The sequence below is a fragment of the Leptonotus elevatus genome, chromosome 6 (genome assembly GCF_054856555.1).
Source record: "Leptonotus elevatus isolate MCC_2025b chromosome 6, RoL_Lele_1.0, whole genome shotgun sequence".
NCBI classification, from domain to species: Eukaryota; Metazoa; Chordata; class Actinopteri; order Syngnathiformes; family Syngnathidae; genus Leptonotus; species Leptonotus elevatus.
The window spans coordinates 26773959-26795454 of record NC_141244.1 but is presented as its reverse complement, the minus strand read 5'-3'; the positions used below and the strand labels follow the sequence as shown (position 1 = coordinate 26795454).

At 44.9% G+C, this 21496-nt stretch overlaps 1 protein-coding gene across 5 annotated transcripts in view; it reads left to right on the top strand.

Annotated features, from left to right (window-relative positions):
• Positions 1 to 21285, top strand: part of LOC147173015 (CUGBP Elav-like family member 3) — a 38555-nt gene extending 17270 nt beyond the window's left edge. For 3 of the 5 annotated variants that reach the window (XM_086077684.1, XM_086077683.1, XM_086077685.1), the window contains 11 exons: positions 9795 to 9843; positions 11019 to 11147; positions 11242 to 11321; positions 12441 to 12596; positions 12909 to 13053; positions 13775 to 13921; positions 14790 to 14852; positions 16410 to 16514; positions 16645 to 16788; positions 17086 to 17253; positions 20306 to 21285. In XM_086077684.1, the coding sequence (XP_085933810.1) occupies positions 9795 to 9843; positions 11019 to 11147; positions 11242 to 11321; positions 12441 to 12596; positions 12909 to 13053; positions 13775 to 13921; positions 14790 to 14852; positions 16410 to 16514; positions 16645 to 16788; positions 17086 to 17213 (1146 nt within the window). In that variant the 3' untranslated portion in view covers positions 17214 to 17253; positions 20306 to 21285. Of the gene's footprint in view, positions 1 to 2743; positions 2829 to 5063; positions 5128 to 9794; positions 9844 to 11018; positions 11148 to 11241; positions 11322 to 12440; positions 12597 to 12908; positions 13054 to 13774; positions 13922 to 14789; positions 14853 to 16409; positions 16515 to 16644; positions 16789 to 17085; positions 17254 to 20305 lie in introns of those variants that run through there. The other 2 variants (XM_086077686.1, XM_086077687.1) reach the window with 2 other exon arrangements.
• Positions 21286 to 21496: the final 211 nt, after the last annotated feature.

Sequence of the window (21496 nt, the reverse complement as noted above, 5' to 3'; positions counted from 1 at the left end):
AAATTGTAATTTTACGAGATAAAGCATTCTTGGATCCCGTCGAAAGACGCTCACAAAATAAATGTGATATACAAAACGATGAGATTATTACAAAGAATAAAGTCTCGATTTTAATGAGGCCAAATTCCCCCTTGAACCCAAAGTCAACAGTCTGAGACCAGCAGCTGCTCGCACCCTCTCTTGAGACCCGCCGTTAGAAAATCACAACAATATTACACCTTCTTCTTATTAACATGACATTTTTTTTAAACTTCTTTCTCATAAAATGATGACTTTAATCAGAACTTTTTTTGCCCGTTATTTAACCCGTCAAGCCGTGCTGTATGTTGTACATCGTCCAGAGAAAGCGCTGGAAGCTTGACAGATGTCTGAGGGTCCCAGCATTTGCACTTGAGTAGGCTTAGCGCCGGGCTCCAAACGCACACGGATCACATTGCCAGCATCCTGTCGTCCTCTCAATTGTATTCTAGAACATTCACGCTTTTTTTTGTGCGTGACCATTTGATGACGCGCACCTTCCGGCACGGGTTGAGTACATTGACGGAGAAACGGTATGACACGTATGATGTCGTGGTATAATCGAGGTTATTATACTTCACAGAGTTACAGTATCATTATAGCTAAGATGTCCTTCGTTTTCATCAATTAATTTCATACATGAGCTTTCAGGGTAGATTTTAAACGTATTTATTTTGGGTCAGACCGTTTCGTACCTTTGCACAGACCTACGAAAGAAGGAAGGTCGAAAAGCAGTTTGGGAATTGTAGTTCACTCACCCCCTGTCTGTCTGTCTGTCTGTCTGTCTGTGTGGTCCATCCATCCATATATTCTATTTTTTTTTGTATTAAACATGGTGAAGCAGCATTTAGCTGTTACGCTGCATGCAAATAGAATTAGCTGCCAACAGAAGTGAAATCAGCCCCCAATGTTTGAATCAATTCTGGTCCTTTAGTAATTTTAGAAACCGACTTTTATTGGTTTATTTCATTTTTAAACGTTTAAATGTTTTTAAAGACTTATGTTCTTTTAAAAAAAAAAAAATATTTACAACCAACAAAACTGCTCTAAAAACTATGTAAAAGTAAGTGAATTTGAAAAACAAAAGTCAAAATGAAATGTCAACTAACTATAATGAAAAAGGCAAAGCTATTCTTTTAAACCTGGTTACAAAGTGTGTTGGATGCTAATATGCTAATATTTGCATACAGGCAGACGTATAGGGCCATTTGAGGAAAGAGTGAATGGAACGTGTGAATTCATCAAAATGGAAAAAAAAAAAAGAGGCGGGGGTGGGGGGGGGGTGTTAAGAGCATTGTGGGTCATGAAGAGGTTTGGCATGAATAGTGGCATATAGACTGTGAAGGGGGGGTCGGGTGAGACGGGGAGGAGCAGGGGAGGTCGGGTTAGTGAGAAGGAGGAAAACAGACAAAAGTTTGCCATAATGAGCGTTGGAGGAAGGGCCAGGCGGCTGCTGTGTGTAAGAATAGCGTCTCCGGGAGGTGCCGGCGCTGGCGGGGTGACGTCTGGGCGCACTTCTGTCACTATTGGACAAAGACATCTGTCAGAGGCGGCGCTGGCTGTGTGTGTGTGTGTGTGTGTGTGTGTGTCTGTGGGTGTGTGAGGCGATGACAGGACTTGGGTCGCACCTGGGCTACGACCCTTTCACTGAGGTCGTCTCTGCCAGCACACTTCAGTCCGCTGCCGGGATAATTGCCTTTTCACTGCAGCTTTATTCGGACGTGGACGTTGTCAGCTCGCACAATGCGCGTCCAAGTAGATCGACGCAATTGGAAACGAGTTGAAGCCAGTACAGTACGGCGGGGAAAGAAATTAAAAAGCGCTCTAAATGTATTGGAAATAAGTACAGTACAATTAAACGGATTTTTTTTTTAATGTTCTTCTAAGGACCATGTTTCCTAGCATCAATTTAAATCAAAATGGATCCATTTTGTCAAAAAGGTCATATGTTTGTTGGGTTTATTAGATTAAAATCGATGAAAATCGTAATCGTCCTGAATGTCTGTCAAAATTTAGATTCGATTTTTTTTACCATATCGCGCAGCCCTATGCGACATTATTCTGTACTTTTCTCTTTCTGCTTTTTAAACTTGCCAAATGTGTCACTGGCTCTGCCCTCAATGTAATCTCATTTTCCTTTCTTTTTTTTTGTCTTTTTTTTTTTTTGCAATCATGAATTTGTATGGATTTGAGCAGCCATTGTAATTCTCCGGCTCATTTCCCAAAGGACTTAGACTCCCCAAAAATAGAAAGAAGCTCCAAGTGCATAGGTCTAACATTTATCCGCTACAGTCCTGTTGGATTATGCGCCGCTCAATCCAAAGGATCAAATTTCACTGAGTGCTCCGCTCGCCTCATGCAGGATGCTCTGACAAAAACAGTCATATTGTACAAATCAACGAGGTGGTTCCATAGCATCATTAGGGGGGGGGGGGGGGGGGGGGCTGAGACGAGGGGGGGGCTCTCTCCAGCAGGGAGAGCGATTCAGGGTTAACGGCCAGATCAACAACGCGTACTCATCAGGTGTGAAAAATGCACGGCAGAAGACCGAGGGAATGGGGAGCTTATATTATGGTAGCAGGCCCCGGTTGCCAGGCGACGGGGCTGAGCGAGATGCCGGGTTGCTAGGCAACGCGGCGGATGCAAAGCCAAACGTGATGAGGTAGAGAGAGGGAGGGAGAGGAGGGGTTCGCCGGTGGAGCCGCTCTACCGCCGTTTTCATCCAGCTGTGAAGGAGCCGTGTAAACAGGCGCCGCCGCACGCGCACGGCGTCACGGGGACGCTCCCGTTTGAACCCGCGCACACATCAGGTAGATCGCATCCTTCCGCCGTCGACCGATCGCTTTCAACAAATATTTGCAACACAAGACCAAACCATTTCGGAGCAACACAGATGGGGTGATTCAAAAAAGAGGAATACAACCATTTTTTAAATAATGACAGTATTTAATATATGAATGCAAACATAATAATACATATTTCCTTTGTTTATGATCTATAGCTAGTATGTATGCATAAGCACATTGCACGTTTCATCTTCACCAATCAACAAAATTGTCATCATCAATGACCTGACACATTTTTGGGATGGCATTGTAAAGGCCGAGGATGTGCTCTGGATATGAAAAGTCTACACACCCTATAAATGCCAGGTTTTTGTCATATGAAACACGAGACCAAGATAAATCGGTGAAAAACATTTACCACTACTCATGGAACCCAAAACTTGTACAACTTAATGACAAAAAGAAGACAACTTTTTGAGAGGGGAACTTGTTTTTGCTGACTTTTTATTTATTTATTTCCATTTTAGCAGAAGCTTGAAGGTTTGTGCTAAAACTGACTGTTCAAACTTTACATTTTGTTACAGTAGCTTCAACTTTTTTGGAATACAATACAGTGCCAATGATACATTAGAATTTTATCTTTCACTCCAAACATTTATTCGTGGTGGTACTCAGAGTATTTTTGTTTAGGTAGTACTTATAGGCAAAAGCCAATGATAAGAATCATTTTGTGAAAGTTTGTCCGTTTGTTTGTTCAGATGTAGACCATGGATCATTCTTACATCCATCCATCCATTTTCTGTACCGCTTGTCCTCACAAGGGTCGCGGGGGTTGCTGGAGCCTATCCTTCGGGCAGTAGGCGGGGTACATAAAATTTTAATTTTTTTAAGTGTCTTCTCGCCACTTTGTCACACAACAATTGCGAATCAGAGAGCAATTTGAAAATGGCTCTTCCAAAATGTGAGTTTCTGAAATGGCCAGACTCGTAGTCTGCATGTCATCGGGGAACGGCTCATCTTTCTAAAAACGGAGGATGTTGCCAGTCATTCCTGATGATCACAACACGATATTGCTGTTGTTGTGCGTGGAACCCTCAACGTAACCATCGACTTCCATTGACTCCAAAATCTCAACCCAAATGTACGGCCGATACACGGACAAATGCTGGGAAGCGAGCAAGTCTTTCTCAAAGGCGTGTTTTTGCAGCACCATTTAGGAACGCAAAGCAACAAAGACTTTGGTGAGTGACCGACCCCCCCCCCAAAAAAACGGTCCCGACATGTTTTTCGACTTGGGTTTGCTGCTGTTGTGACACAAACAGGCAGACGAGAGGCGCTCGCCCGCCTGTGCCCGATTTCGCTTTCGTCCAATTCCCACATAATGAATTTGTATGGCCGCCGAGCACGCTCGCCATCACGGCGTCGGGAAGAGGAGGAGGTCATTGTGCTGCGCAAACCCGGAGAGAAGAATGGCTGCAAAACGCAGGGATAGCAGAGTCACCGTCAGGCAGAGATTAGGAGGCTTTCGCTTAACAAATAGGAACGGAGGCAACAACAACAAAAAAACATGCGGGATAAAAATACTTCTGGAAACGGGACACGTGTGAAACGCTGGGGGGTGGGGGGGGGGGGGGCACCGCGTACTTAACATATGCACCAAAATAATTGTCTGTTCTCATGCTGTGCACTGTAATCACTTTCATTATTCATTTTTACAGGAGGATATTGCCCTCCAGCGTTTTCATAGCAAAACACAATCAATGCAAATATGGAAATGATTTAACGCTCTCATTTAATCCGTGTTCCAAATAACCCGCGCGCGCGCGCACACACACACACACACACACACGTACGATCTCCTCCTCTCTCGTCTGGATGTGGGGCAATGGTTCGTTCCGCTGATTTTGCGTAGGTGGGGGGGAGGGAGTAGAATACGATTTGATTGGATAATCCAAGGATTTAATATCCCCTAATCCTGGCACAATCCTTCCCTGCATTACTGAAGGGAGTGAGATTAACTGTACGTGGAGAGGATGTGTTTCTGTCGCGGTGTCGCGTGTGAGCGACTCGTCTCCTGCCGGCGTGTGGACATTTTTGTTGGCATGCAAATGCGAGTGCGTTTTGCATGCAGGCCCTGGTTGGTGCCGGCCGGCTCTTGAGCGGCCATCATATATCACATACGTCGCACGCATCCGCACGCCACGGCTCGCATACCGATTCGCCGAGTCGACCGCCGGAAACATTTTTTTTTTTTTTTTTTGAAACACTTGAGAGCGCCTGTTCGTATGCAGATGGTTACTGTTAATGAAGTCTTAATTGGAACGTGAGTAATGAGAGGGTAATCTGACTTGAAAGGGGCGCCTGCCTGCCTGCCTTGCTCACGTGTGCGCTGTAACGGAATTAAAAGATCGCACAAGCGTGTCTGACGTGCAGCCGTCGTACTTGGCAGCCTCGGCCAAAAACGAGAACGTTCGCCGTTGAGATCAATTCGAGTCGCGAAAAATGTAGCGTTGCGCAAAGGGAACATTGAACATTATGAGCTTGCGTTCGATTACAAGTTCATCATTCTCGTCTCCATATGGCAGAAACGACGAAACACTCTTTTAACACACGAGTGATGGCGTCGCTCACTCCTTTTGTTCTGTTTGCCGCTTGTCCTCGTTGTGGTCGCGGGTACGACGAGTTCGTCGCAGCTGATTTTGGGATGACAAGCGTGTCAAATAATAATAATTTCACTTCTCACTTATTTTACAACTGCGTTGCCTAATTTGAACAAATAAGATTGACGACCGTGATAAGATTTGCCCCCAAATGACAGCCTGTCAAAAATGCTTAATTGGCCACTTTTAACCCGAGTGCAGCGCAGCAAGAAATGTGAAAATCGGATGATTGAATTTTGTGTGTGTCGGAATGGCCTTTTGGCAAACGTTTTTGTGCGATGTTGCCAATAGAGAATCTGGTCCAAACAGTACAAGTTGATTCTTTCTTTCGTTTTTGTTCTGTTGCAAGTTGCTCTCGGGGAACCCCTTCTTCAATTGGCTGATGAGTTTTGGTTAAAAATGTCCACCAATAAGCTCGCACGGGCTGAAATTCCAAGAGGTTCGCTAAGTCATCTCAAAGGCTGTCGCTTACCCTGAAAAACTCGTCTTGAACGGTGCCAATAGAAAAAATATGAATGAGAAAACTAGCCTGGACAGTAGAAGAGGTCGTTCGTGTGCATTAGTAATCGTGTGTGAATGGATTTGTTATGGAGAATTGATTCCTCTTTTTCGTTTTTTAAGAAAATTCCCGCAAATACTAATCATGTTGCGGTCTAAAAGCTCCACATATTCTCAACTCCTTACAGTTTTTCCGCCACATCACAACATTGTGGAGCTGCAATACTTTTCACCTTCTGCCATTGTTCCGCATTTGATACTTAAGTTCCGAAGCAGAAGAAAAAGTAGCTCCCACCAAAAGTGTATTCTTCAGACAAATTAAGTTTAAAAAAATAATAATAATAATTTTTTGAGTTGATAATGAATTTCAGAGCATCAATGTTGTACACTATGAATTTGCATGTCTCTAACGTCAAGCAAATGTGGAATGGAAGCACAAACAGGAATAAAACACAAACAAATATGAAAGCAGTCACGGCGCTAAACATCGAATCGTATTTCTGCTCCGTCATCCGTACGATTACTGGCCAACATCTCCTGCTATCGCGACACGGAATCACGAACAGCGCTTTGAGTCCGCCAGAGAACTTCTCTGTAAATGCGCTTATCTATTCTCCGGCTCGCCGCAAGCGTGCCGTTAATGATGTCATAATTAAGGTCTTGCGAGGTGCGCTGACTGGAAATTGTCATTCAGTAGATGTGAATGTCTTTGTGTGTTTGTGTCGCGTGATCGGTGGCAACCTGCCTTTCACCCAAATTCTCCCGCGCCCTGCGACCCCACCTGAGGATATTGAAATTGGATGGACATTCCACATCGCCTCCCTTCTTCTATTCATGCATTTGTCCTCATTGACGATTTGAGACAGTTGCAATTTTTTTTTTTTCCCGAGAGAGGAGAAGCACGAAGGCGGCGGCAAAGCACTTCCCGGCGCAAATTCTTTGTTTACCAGAAGATCGCAGCAGTCGCCCTTGGCAACCGGCATCCTTGTTTACCTAGCTGGTGTGTGCCGTCATGCAATCGCCACGGCAACCAGCCGCCCCGCCTTTACGATTTTCCGATGCCATTGTTTTGTCTCGGCGGAAGCGGCCGCCGTCTCCTCCTCTCGCTGTGCTTGTGATATTCCCAGACTGAGATGTCAAGTTTGAGCGCACATCGGGCATAATAGCGACTGACGGATCAGGGAGCCCCCCCCCCCCCCGTTGAGTGCGTTTCACAGTCGCAATGACGGCCTAATGAAGGGGGAAATGCAGGTGGGGAAGGAAGGAATGTCGGCGGCACAGATCTGGCAACAATCTCGACAACGCAGCCTCAAATCAATGAACAAGACGTGACTGATCGACGACTTGATAGCGCAAGACGGATGGCGGCGTGCAAATGATGGACGGCTGGACGGACGGACGGTTGGACGGGGAGAGACGTGTGAATCCAAGGTCACTGGGAACACTGGTGTGTGCGTGTGCGCGTGCGTGTGCGCGCGCGCGCGTGTGTCATTCCTGTAAGTTTATGTGAGCCGACAGCTCCAGTCAATAAAGGTTAAAAATGTGCATCATCGCTTCCCCCTGCACGTGCGCGCGCGTGCGCGTGTGTTTGCACCTGTGACGGCCTTGCCTTCGATCAATAGCTTGTGGTGACAGCTAAGAGCTGATTAATCAAACGTATGGATCCGTCTCTCTCCCGGCGCTGCCCCCCTCCTCAATTACCAGCTTCATTACATTGCCTTAACACCCCACCGGGACCTTCCCCTGGTCTCTCTCTCAACGCCTCCCTCGTGCCTCTTTGCGCTCCCTCCTTCCAATCACGTCCGTCTGTTTTATGTCCTCCCTTTTGTTTTGGATTTTGTAACTCCTCGTTGATTCGTGGCCCGCCTGCTCGTTCGGAAGTCGAGTCTCATCATTGGAATGCAACGTTGGTCAATGCAATGCAAATTCATTTCAGATCTTCTCTCGTGTTGCGCTTTTTGGTCATGTCACAATTTGTCAATTATCGACGGCTTCTTTATCTTTTCGCTAAAAATACCGGACGTGGATCATGTGAATGTGTCATTTTGTGACAATGTCATCAACTGGAGATCTTTCATTTGTATTGGGCAGCCATTTTCACTGCGCCATGCTGACACCACATGGAGGAGATTTGACAAGATATGAAATATCTTGTCATGGTATCTAATGCTGGCTTCGCCGTGCATGAGCAAATATGGCAATATTTACTTTTGGATCAGGAAATTGTCACGTTCTTTCCTTTTGTATCTCGGCTGTAGCTTCAATCCGGAAATGGGCGTGTCGGCCACATGCTGTTGTTCTTTTCACTCGGCTTGGAATCAATATTGTCCCTTTTTTTTTCTCTCCGCAAATCTCTTTTCCTTTCTTGTCTTTCAGGGATTTTTCTCGCATTTCTTGACTTTTCTTTCATCGCCATCATTCCCGCTGCTCGCCTCTTTCCCTGCGGCATTAACACGCCGTCTCGTTGCCTCAGTGCTATGACTAAGCACTGTGTGTGCGTGTACGCGCGTGTGTGTATATGAGTGTGTGTTTTGCACTTGTTCTTGCTCTGGCTGTGTGCGCTGAAGGGCTGTGCAGAACATGTGTGTGCACGCATGCATAATAAATCCCGGGCGATGGATCTCGGTAGTCGTGACATTTTTTAGACAGAGCGAGTCACGACTGAATCACGCTTGCCTCCTCCCGTCCTCGCTCGCTCTCTCTCTCTCTCTCTCCCTCTTTTTTTTGAATCATCCTCTCCAGCGCCAGTTTTGCTTTCATCCTCCCACACTCCGTCTCTCCATCTATGCAATGCCCCCCCCCCCCCCACACACACGCCACTATCTCGCTCTCTCCTCCTCTCCAGCGGTCCCATTCACTGCTTGTGTTCCTCTTGGCCTTCCATCTGCCCTTTATGTCGCTCCAAAGTCAGCCGGGGTCCCCCAAGGCCTCTCGCTTCTTCTCTAGCTTTTCTATTTATTTATTTACTGACCACTGTGGCCGTTAGCTTCCCACACTTGTCACTCGTCCCGCCACTCCGCCCCTCCTCGTCTTCCCTCGCCTCTATCGCAACCTACTCGTGTCCCTCGTCTAATCCGTAGTTGCCCTGTAATCCAGATCAGCTGGCCTTCATTCTTAATCTCGTCACTTCTCAATCCCCCGCGGTACTCCACTCTGATTGTGTGTGTGTGCGTGCGCGCGCGTGCGTGCGTGCGCGTGACAGAGAGAAAGAAGGAAAGAAAGAAAGAGGCTGTGTAAGAAAGATCCTCGGTCCGAATTCACGAGTGATAAATGCCAAATGTGATTAGCCAAATGAGGTTTAAAAGCACAATAACTTACACATACAAGGAAATAATTCATGCCATGATGAAATCAGGTCGGATTTGATGATGTCACGATAGCATACATTTTGCATAACTTTGATTTTGCTTTGCTTAAAGTACCTTGCCGATTATCGACGCCGAATCGGAACTATTAACTTTAAAAGAAATACTGCTGTCTGTCGCACTGCTCTGCACCTTTTGTTTTTGTTTGAAATGAAATCTAAGATAAGTACAAATGTTACATTGTTGTTACATACGAGTATCAAAAATATTTTCCTATTTTACCGCATGCTATTGCTGTACTTTTGTAGTACTGGTATCCTTTGCACAGTACAGAGTAAGAATACACTCGATTTTCTGTAATCAAGGTCAAAAAGTTACTCAACAAGCGGGACGTATGACGTTGTTGACATTTTCTGCCGGCTTCTCTCTATTAACGGATATTCAAGCATACGAGTGAGACTAATCGTGAAATGCAGTGCACGTGACAGAGCGCACGTGGATTCATGCTCCTTGTTGTTCTACTTCAGATGAATCGGCCGATCCAGGTGAAACCAGCAGACAGCGAAGGCAGAGGAGGTGAGACGCACGCACGCACGCACGCACGCACGCACACACACACATTACGTGACAGAGAGAAGGTGAAGCTTCAAAATGGATGAGACGGAGATGGCGAGTGGTCTGCGGGGAGCTTGGCAGCCTCCACACAACAGACTCTCCTTGTTCCGCTGTAGTGAATACTGCTCCCTGGTGGACATTAGTGGAAGCTCCCTACAAAAACAACAAAAAATGCACTCCAGCGAGGTGGGAATGACGTTTAAGCCAAGGTTGTGTACGTCGTGTCTCGCTTGCATTACAGTTGACTCCCAAATCAGTCGGAAGCACGCAAGGAATGTTCACAAACTCCCTCGTCGGCCAATCGAAGGCTTTTGTGGAGCAAAGGGGGTGAATTTGAGGCAGGCAAGCGGTGAAGAAAGTTCTGCGTGGGCGGACGACGTCGTGCTTTAAAAGGAGACACCAAACGACAGCAAAGGGATTTGTTTGATGAAGACATTCGTTTATTTCCTGTCTTTGGATGCCGGTTGAAGTGCACGTTGTTTATTTATAACCACCAAGCAATGTTGCCTTAATAACAGTCCCCCCCGCTAGCTAAATGCTAGCATGTCATGGGAAATGTCAATTGCTCTTTGACAACGCTTGAAGCAACAGATATTTGAACAAAAATGGCTTGTATTTTTTATTCTCCTCTACTACTAAAAATAATTCATTTGACAGAACAATAGTAGTAGTTGAAAAAGTCTATTCCTCTTGAATTGGTTCTACATCGACTGCACCGTAATATACTGCCTCAAATGATAAATAAACAATAAATCACCATGACGACGATACCAACTATTAACTTTTTTATGCTCTATTTGAAAATGGACATTGTTATAAAGGGTTCATTATCCTTAAAAAAAAAAAAAGGTGCTGGATTAATTTCATTTCAATGGAGTGAGGGGTTTTGAGTTAAGAGTAAAGTGTGGAAACAAATTAAACTTGGATAACAAGGCACAAACTATTCATTTTGTTTGGACAAACAATTTTGATTGAATGATTTCATTGGCCGCGATTGCCGGAATGATGTTTTATTGTCGCAATCAAACAATCGTAAATGCAAGGATCCCCCCCCCCCCCCCCCCCAGGACCTCTTGCTGGGAAGAATCCGCTTTTCAAGAGCGGACTCGCTCCTAATTGTTTGATTTTCTCCACAGAGGACAGGAAATTGTTTGTGGGCATGCTGGGAAAGCAACAGAGCGACGAGGACGTTCGAAGGCTGTTCGAACCCTTTGGCAGCATAGACGAGTGCACCGTGTTGAGAGGACCCGACGGCACCAGCAAAGGTGCGTGACCTGCGCGCGCTCATCTGAGTGGAGCTCATGTTGGCGTGCCGACTCCTTGTTTATTGATGGACTTATTCATTTTGTGTTCCTTTAGGGTGTGCTTTTGTCAAATTCCAGGGACACGCTGAAGCCCAGGCTGCAATCAATAGCCTGCACGGGAGTCGCACGATGCCCGTGAGTTGAAGGCGCTTCCTCATCAGGCTCCAGGCTAGAATGCAAGATTTTGTTTTGTCTATGAAACACCGAGCTGGGCTTGTTGTGTCCATGCAAGACATGAAAAGAATACTCGGAGCGGTCTCATGTCAAACATGTTTTCAAAGGATCTTTTCTTCAATATTCCTAGAAGATCACAATGTCCCATCACCGGCGAGCTATTTTTAGAACAGGCCTCGAAACGATGAGAAAACCGATCGATTAATTGTTGCACTTCTAATCCGGTTGTCACCTCCAACAAAGCAATCATGACTCGGAATATCGGCGCCGATGTTGGCCATTTGGACGAATATCGGTATCGGCCCAAACCATTTTCATCTCAGGGAATTATTTATTTAAAGTTTCAGTTAACTTGATAAGATCCTGCCCACCCTTGGCACCTTCTGAACCATTGGTTTTTGTTTGACATTAAAACAAAGTCATGTGAAAGTTTAACATTTCAGGTATTTTTACATTTTGGAAAAGAGAGAGCTATGGTTTTATTTACTTGGTTCCAATTCACTTTTTAAGACTTACTGATAACCTTGGGAGCTCCCTCAACATTTTGTTAGAAATTTACAAGGATATTTATTGTCTAAGATAGTTTTTTTTTTTTTTTAATATCTACATTTTGAAAAGTGTTCAATATCCATCCATCCATCCATTTTCTGTACCGCTTGTCCTCACAAGGGTCGCGGGGTTGCTGGAGCCTATCCCAGCTGGCTTCGGGCAGTAGGCGGGGTACACCCTGAACTGGTTGCCAGCCAATCGCAGGGCACACAGAGACGAACAACCATACTCACAATCGCACCTATGGACAATTTGGAGTGTCCAATTCACCTGCCATGCATGTTTTTGGAATGTGGGAGGAAACCGGAGTACCCGGAGCAAAGCCACGCCACCCCCAGTGTTCAATAAATAGTCAAAATTGGAATTGTTTTTTTCAACATTTTTGACCTCAACAGCCTCCCTTTTAACTGAACATGATGAGCCTCCTTGACTTCTAATAATCGGCATCGGTATCGGCCCTAAAAAAAAACAAACCATATCGGTCTATCTCTAATCGTGACAATGATTGTGACGCGCTTTTGGTGGCGGCAGGGGGCGTCGTCCAGTCTGGTGGTGAAGTTCGCCGACACGGAGAAGGAGCGCGGTCTGAGGAGGATGCAGCAAGTGGCCTCGCAGCTCGGCATCTTCAGCCCCATGACCATCAACTTCCCCGCCTACAACGCCTACACGCAGGCGGTCAACGCTCAGGCAAGTGGCGCGCTCGCTCTTCGGAGGACGTCCCAAGTTTCAAGAGGCTATCGGCCGCCTAATTGGGCTTAACGTCGTTAGCCGGACAACAGGACGTACGTCATCTGGCATTTAGCTGGCCTGCGACACGCCGCCATTAACCCACTGACTCCGGGCATAATGCTCTCGTAATTAGATCTCTATTCATCTGCTCCTCCATCACTCGCTCGCTCTTATTTTTCTCCCCTCCTCTCTGGTATCTTCCCATAAGCATTTAACTGTCTCTTTGTCTTCCACGTACTCACCCCCCCCCCCCCCCCTTACTCGCTACAGCTTGTCCAACAGCAGGCCCTGGTCGCCCAGTCGGCGTACTTGTCCCCCGTGGCGACAGTCGCCGCCGTACAGATGCAGCAGATGGCGGCGCTCAATGCCAACGGAATCATCGCCACGCCCATCACGCCCATCACGCCGTCCTCGGGTAGGCGCGCGATTTTGCCGCAATTCTGCATTTTCACATCGATTTATTACTGCATAGTAGGGATGTCCCAATCCTAGTTTTTTTTTTTGCACCCGAGTCCAAGTCTGAATCACCTGATTCTGAGGTTCTGCTCAGGGAACATGTTTATTTATTTTTTTGCCATAGTAGAATGAAGTGTAATTGCACATCCACTACAGTAGATGGCAGTGGCGCTCTCATTGTTTTAGAATGCGCAAATCGTATTAGCTCCTCCGCAGGGGTTTACTTGTTATAGACTACAGTATTTTATGATACTATTTACAGTCACAGTGGAGAGTTGGGAGGGGGGTTGTGAAATATTTTCTTCTTCTTCCTGGGGGCACAAAAGGAAATGAAAAGGACAGATGTCGATACGAGCGCTGTGCAACCTGCCAAGTTAAACACAACACATTTGAGAGCGGTTGCAACATTACTGCCCAAAAATATAGCAAGGAAAAAAATGGTACAATTTGAGATACCAACTTCCAAGTTTTTATGACATCATTCGGAAGATATTTTGCTTTGACTCCAAACTTGAGATGCGACCGCTGTCGGGTGGCAACAAACTCAACTTGCTTGACGTTACGTTTTGTTTACATTTTGAAGCTCCCTTTTTAGTTCAACTCCAAATTGGCTGTGACGGTCGCGCTGTGTGCCGAACAACGGCTGAGATTTGGTGTTTGCGATTCATGCCCGCCCGCAGGAACAAACACTCCGCCGACGATCGCAGCTACGCCCGTGCCGGCTCTCCCGCCGATCGGAGTGAACGGCTACGGCAGCGTGCCCGCGCCAACCAATGGACATCAAGCAACCGAGACAATATACACCAACGGCATTCACACATATCAAGGTATTTGGACCGGCGTGCTCAGCACATGTGGAACGAATAATCGTCGCGTGGTCGTTGTGAAATTTCAAGTGGGAGAATCCAGATTATTTCACAACTTCATGCCGTGAATATTGAAACATGTTTTTGACATGAGCAGAATTCAAGTCAGAATTATTCTTTTTTTTAATTCATAGCTGAACCGACACCAAAAGAATTCATCTCTGCTCAGCATAACAGTTCTAGTTTCAGTTTTTTTTCTCTAAGCATTATATTAAAATCATTTTATCAGCCCTCAACTTGAGTTCAAATCATCTTTAAAACATTCAAATTGGGTCCGAACAACTAAATAATTCAACTCTGCTGACCATTTTCTGTTACTTTTTTTTATTACATCTGATATTTTTATTATTATACTGTAATTCCTTGTGCTGTTTTTCTTGCCTTTGTATAAAGGTTCGACAGCGGCTCTGACACTAAAAGAATTCATCTCTGCTTATTTGCATATTCCTCTTAAATGGATTATTGTGTTGCTAGCCTCAAAATTGTATGCATGCAAATTCTTTTGACATCAGCCTCTGAAGTGGTTCTGACAGCCCAAAAAAATAACAAATTTGCTGCTCATGCATGATCATAAATTCTCGCCGCCCACGTCAACGGAAAACGGATTTTCCGCATCCTATTTGGTCAAACTTTTTGTTCGTCCCAACTCCGTCTCCTCTCTCAACGGAGGAAATGATAATGCTCCGTTTTTTTTGTTGTTTTTTTGTCAAGCTGCTGCACCACGTCTCAAGTTCTCTGCCTCATCTCACACTTGGAAAACCGCTGAGTCAGAGCAGGACACAGTTGATTTTTCAATCTGATTTTTTTTTTTTTGTCCCTCATTTTGCAGCTCAGACTCCAGCAGCCTTGGACCCGCTACAGCAGGCTTATGCCGGCATGCAGCATTACACAGGTGGGTGTACACAAGTCACACAGAAATGTTTGCAATTGCTCTGCTCTTCATGAGGGAAGGACCATTAGTATAATTTGGGGGTGGAGGGGGGGCTTATTTGGACTAACTAGAGCTGTCAAACTGTTCAAATTTTAATCAGATTAATCACATCTTAGAATTTTGATTAATCACAATTAATTGTGTGGCAGCACGGCGGCTGACTGGTTAGCACGTCCGCCTCCCAGTGCAAAGGTTGTGAGATCAAGTCCGGGCTTCGGCCTTCCTGGGTGGAGTTTGCATGTTCTCCCCGTGCTTGCGTGGCTTTTCTCCGGGTACTCCGGTTTCCTCCCACATTCCAAAAACATGCATGGCAGGTGAATTGGACACTCCAAAATGTCCATAGGTGCGATTGTGAGTCTCTGTGTGCCCTGCGATTGGCTGGCAACCAGTTCAGGGTGTAACCCCGCCTACTGCCCGAAGCCAGCTGGGATAGGCTCCAGCAACCCCCGCGACCCTTGTGAGGACAAGCGGTACAGAAAATGGATGGATGGATGGACAATTAATTGTTTAATTAAAAAGGCTTTTTATCAAAAAATTTGTACCTGCCATGATGTGTTAATTCTAATGTTATGAGGATGTGGTCAACATTTTTTGATCCACTGCTCATCCTCCTCTTTTTCTAATCAGTTAATTACTTGCATAATTTAAAATGAGAAAAAAATGACCCCAATAGTTTGACAATATTCTGACTGTCATCTGCAAACATTTATTGAAGACTTTAATTGAATGCATGTAGTTATGTTTATTGCTCAAACACGACCTGTGCTACCTTCAACGTAAGCATCCGCTGTCAGCTAAAGGATCATCTGCGCTCAAAATGAACGCGATCATTTTTTGGGAGTCATTAATTAGTTTGACTCATTTGGACATGGCAGGTTTCCGCTGGACAGCAACCATTTGTTTTTCATCTATAATTTTCCTTCTTCGTTTTTCTCTTGTATTGGACTATTTTTTATATACATTTCTTGTCTCTCAGTTGAGATGAGTTACTTCAACATACTTCCTTGAGCCCAATTCCAACGTAGACAAGGATTTGGCGGCATCTCAAGAGTGTTTTTAGCAGAGCTGAGGTTCCACCGTGAAAACTTGCAAACGGGTGAATTTGTGAACACTTAACTGTGAATATGTGAGGGATTACTGTATTGGTTTATAAATGCATTATTTTGCTTCTCAAACTACTCATGCATATTTTTTTTAATTTTTTTTTTAATTATTACTATATTCAATGACACAAACAGGAAGGCAAACCTGTGGAATATTTTCAAATGTGGTGGGTGGCGTATCATCATTGAAAATGTCCTGCGCGCGCGTGAAGGATTTATAGCCACAGCGTGGAAAAAGGGAGGTGGGGGACAGCGGTGGTCTCGGTCATTGTTTTTTTTACAGACATTTTATAGTTTTCACCTTCAGCGGGACACATTTGGGCTTGAAAATAAACACGCGCCATTGGACGTTCCCGTGTTGCCACCTGTTGGCGCGGCCCAATGGGATAACGTTGCCGTTTGTCTGCCCCAATAGCGGCGTACCCCGCCGCCTACGGATTGGTCGGCCAGCCGTTCCCCCAGCAGCCCACGCTGGTTGCCCAGCAACACCAGCAGCCCCAGCAACAGCAGCAAAGAGAAGGTGATGATGGGACTTTTTGTCTGTGTGTTTAGGACCACACCCCTTTTCTCCACTCAGCCACTATAAAGTTGTCTTGCGTGCGTGTGTGTGTGTGTGTGTGTGCGTGTGTGTGTGTGTGTGTGTGTGTCAGGTCCCGAGGGATGTAACATCTTCATCTACCACCTGCCTCAGGAGTTCAGTGATTCCGAAATGCTGCAGATGTTTTTGCCCTTTGGCAATGTCATCTCGGCGAAGGTGTTTGTCGACCGGGCCACCAACCAGAGCAAATGTTTTGGTGAGACACGCGCACACACGATGCACACACACATGTGGGAGACAAAAGGGAGGGGGCGGAAGGGCAGACAGCAGCTGTATCGGACACAAGACACAAGGACAAGTGATAAAAAAAAAACAAGGGTGCGGCGGGGGTTGGAGGAGTTGCTTTACCGAGGATGAATTACGCTGTCCATTAATTATTTTGATCTACGACGCCGTTCGTCGTGCGTCTCCAAGTTGAGGCAGGAAGAAGCGAATTCAAGGATTATCAAAACAACTTGTCGTCTTAGATTTTTTTGTATCGCTTCCGCGCCAGGATTTGTGAGTTTCGACAACCCGGCCAGCGCTCAGGCCGCCATCCAGGCGATGAACGGCTTCCAGATCGGCATGAAGAGGCTGAAAGTGCAGCTCAAGAGGCCCAAGGATGCGAACCGCCCGTACTAAGAGACAGCAGACAGGACGGAGCATCGATACAAAAATGAAGGTGAGCTTGTTGAGGACATGCAAGACCAAGGCTAGAGTCAAACACGGGAAAACGGGGAACGAAAGAAAGAGAGGAGGTGGGAACAGTACGAGAAAAATACTTTTTATCATATTTCCTCAAATAGTGGCTTCTGTTCTTTTGATGATTTCCTTTCCCGGACAATCTCATACACACAAAAACCGGTTTGAACCGGAAAATCGTGTTTTGTTTTGTTTTTTAAGATGCGAGTGCCTCACCTCGAACCGTAATGAATCGTTCCACTTTGAAATATGTTAATATATGTATCAAATCATCTTTTATTGTAAAGCGATATGAGGACGTGGCGCATTCACAGTACTGGCAACTTCATTCAAGTGTAAATAAAATGACAACAAAAAGGTTTTGCATCGTACCGTCTCCAACTGAGCCGTACCAAATCGAAGTCGGACCGAATCGAATCGTTCCACTTACAAATCCAGCCGTCCTTGAAACGTTTCGCACCCCTCGTACGGAAAACCGCCTTTTGTGGGAAGATGCGCACACCTAGTACTAACCAAAACAGCAGCACCTACCATTCTTGGATGAATGAAAGTGAATGGTAAACAAGTGACTCTCAAACGCGTACCAGCTAACCGCAATGGATAAAGTTTTGAACCCTGTCTTGTTTTTTTTTAATGGACCCACAAACAACATAGTGTGATTTTGGAGGATGAATTGCCCTGGCAAACATTGCTCTGTTTTAAAACTTTGTCAAGAAATAAAAGTGCGGCTATTTGAGAGACTGTTAAGTTGTAAATATAATTCATATTTGCTTATTTTGTTTGAAAAACAAACTTGACTTTTTTGCTCATAAAATGCAAATAAGAGTTCAATAAATGCTCCTGGCCTCTCATTGCAGAAGAACATTTTTTTTATTCCAACTTACTATGTCATCAAAACAGGACAAAAGTTAAATGTCTCCGTTTGAATTACCTTCCTGCTGCTGTTGTGTCCTTTTGCTATCATGGCAACTCAGCCCCGGATCCTTCCGTCCAATCGCAATTCAGCAGGACCCCCCATCGCTACGGCAATGGCCGCCTAGTGAGCGACCGCTCCCCCCTCCTCTAACATTGTTGTAAGTTGATTGGTCGGCCTGTATTTGGGTTGCCGTGGCGATTGATTGTTGGTAGGCGGCGGTCTTTGCGCGGTTTTACCTCCAGCGAGCGGCCGTGTGCTGACCTGCGTGTCTTGTTGCCGTGGTGACCACCACCGCCTGTCGGTTGCATTGTGCGATGATTTTTTTCTATTGACCCTCACACGCTCTGATCAATAACGGTCAAAAGTCACCGCACCATAAATACGGTTGCATGCAGCAGCCGTTGGAGCCGTTGTGTGCTTTGATGCTTTTTCGTTTTTGATCAGTTTCTGTGGGTTTTGTGTCAATGTTGTTTATTTTTGGTGCATGTCAGGAGAAGCAATATGACTTCCGAGTCACGCACCGTATGCTGGGTTAACTTTGTACTTTTCAACACATGTTCATCATCAGTAAAGACATGTCATTGTTCCAATCACGTCGAGATGCACGATGCAACAAGCAACGACGAGCACGAGAATAACAAATGTTCCCGTCGGGAAAAAACATCAACTCCGGCAGTGATTCTCAAAAGTGTAGTGAGCTCCCTCTAGTGGTATGAAAAGAGTCAAATATCTGAATCATCAATGTTACAGATCTTCAACTTTTGTTTAGTAAATCCAGTACTTGAAGTACGTAACATTTGCATGTTTTTTTTTTAGAGCAGTTTGTTTTCAAACGCTAATTTGAATTTAACTTGCATTATAATATACAAAATGGCAAAACAAGTCTGCATGGCATTAAAGAAGAGGGAGAGGCATTTTGTGTGTTGTGTGCATTAATAGCAAGAAACACAGTTACCTTCATCTTCCAATAAATCACCTCTAAATCTCTACGCGACAAGAGCAGTTTATAATCAGTATTTATCAGTATAAGAAGTTGATATAAAATCCATCTTTCTCACAGAGATTCTGATGCAGGCGCCGTAAACCTCTTTCTTTGCTCCTGCCTTTCTGCTAGAGCTCAGAAAAGTACAGTAAAGTGAAAATGCCCCCAAAAATCTATTTCCGGCTTGAAACAAGGCAGCGAGCAACTGTTGTTTTGGTGAACTTGGTCTCATAAAAAAAAAAAAAATCTTGAAAAGTGAGCCTTCACAAAGATTTTTTTGTTAATCATGTCTGACATCATCCTTCAACGTAAATCAATCTTTTGGTGCACATTTTAAGCTCAACCAATCAGAGGGATAAAAAATATCTGAACCAATAGTAATAGTGGACGGGAAAATGCCCACGTCGCTCTAAAATGTGATGGTTGAAAAAACAAAACAACAACGAAGCTTCATGAAGCTCTATGAAACACGTGCGATATTTTTTTGTGACTCCTCTCGATGACGCTCTTGGTTTAAAGATGGAAAAGAAATGGATGAAATGTCCGTCTTGAAACAAAGACCGCCATCTAGAGGAGTCAAAAAATATCACAAGTGCTTCATGAAGCTTCATTTGTCCGTCACTACTTTCAGTGTGTTGTCGTAGCCAGCACTTTTTGAAGACCTTGAGCAAATTACATTTACATGGCAACACATTGGAGCTGTAATCTGATTGGTCAAAAAAAACAACCACAGCCAAGTTAGTTATTTACCGGTACTTCATGTATGGTCCAGCAGAGAAGGCCTTGAAGGCGCTGACTGCACGCCGCCACTGTTAGTTACTTACTGTTCCGTAAGAGAGAACAAAAACAATATCCATATTGTTTGCAACCGCACACTCCCACGCCATCATTTTGGATGAGCTGACAATGTGGACGCAACGGAGCGTCGTGACTGGCGCGACGCGATGATCGACTTCCAAGCCAGGTTGAACACGAGAAAGCACGGAGCGTACGGCGTCTAACGAGGCTTCTGTCCTTCTCTCCTCCCCCTGTCGACCACCGCCATTATCATACCTTCCGTCCATCCGTCTGTCCGTCCATCCATTTCTCCATCCGTCCAACCCTCCCTCCCTCCCTCCCTCCCTCCGTCCACAGGTGACCTTTCTGAGCCCAGGTGGAAATTCCAGAGCGCTGTCTCGTCGCTTCTGTGCATTGGCGGAGTGCGTTCATGTACTTGCACTGACACACACACACACACACACACACACAACCGACAAGTGTACATACCACAAACACACACCACGTAGAGCCGAGAGCGCCATCTTGTCGCCGACGGCGTGTTCGGGTCCAGTGCCAGGCTGCTGCCGTATGTGGACGCTTTACTACAAGAAAACAAAACTGCTGACGCATATATCACATCCATAGACATGTCTATACATCTCTATTACCTGACAAAGATAGAAGGACCGACCAGCCGGCGGTGCTTTTATTTCAGTACCAGGAGGGGGGGGAGTGGGGGGGGGGGGGGGATAGAAATGACAGAAACAAAGAAGGAAAACACGATCATGTAAATAAATAACTTAGTGGACAAAGAACAGCATTTTAAAACGTGGCGGAAAACATGCAAAAAGAGCACTAGCAACTCTGAGAAAGGACACAACAACATTATTATTATTGTCATTATTATTATACCACTAGTAACATTATCATCTTCATAAAAAGGGATTATCACATTCCAAATTGTACAATGGCAAATCACTAACCTATTTTAAATTTCTACTTAGATTTTAGGTGAAAATCACGGGGAGGGGGAGGGAGGGGGTTAGCCGCACTTTTATTCGGGAGGTTTTAATATTTGAGCTATTTTTTATTTATTTATCTAATTATTTTGTTTATCGGGGGGGGAGAAAAGGGATTTGAGTGGGTTGCAATATTTTCATTTTGGAATTTTTCTAGAGAAAACAAAACAAAAAAACAAAACGTTCCGAGGGCCTGTTTGTGTCAGACTCTCGCAATGGAGTAATTATAATGTATGTATTATTAATGACGACAACGATTATATTTATTTCTAATTTATTGAACCCTGTTTTTGATTCGCTCTCTTTTTAAGTTAAAATAAAAAGTATCATACTACACACGAGTGTCCTGTCGTCTTTTATAAAGCGTGTGTGCAAGCAATGTTGGAATCGTGAATCATTTTCATGCATTTTTACCCTGTAAGAAAAACTGCATTATGTTTGCATATCAATCATGTTTTACTGAATAATGTTTTTTTTTTTAATGTATTTATTTTTTGTCGTCACGCTTTTTGTACAAGTGTGTGTTTTGTAAGTATGCAGTCAATAT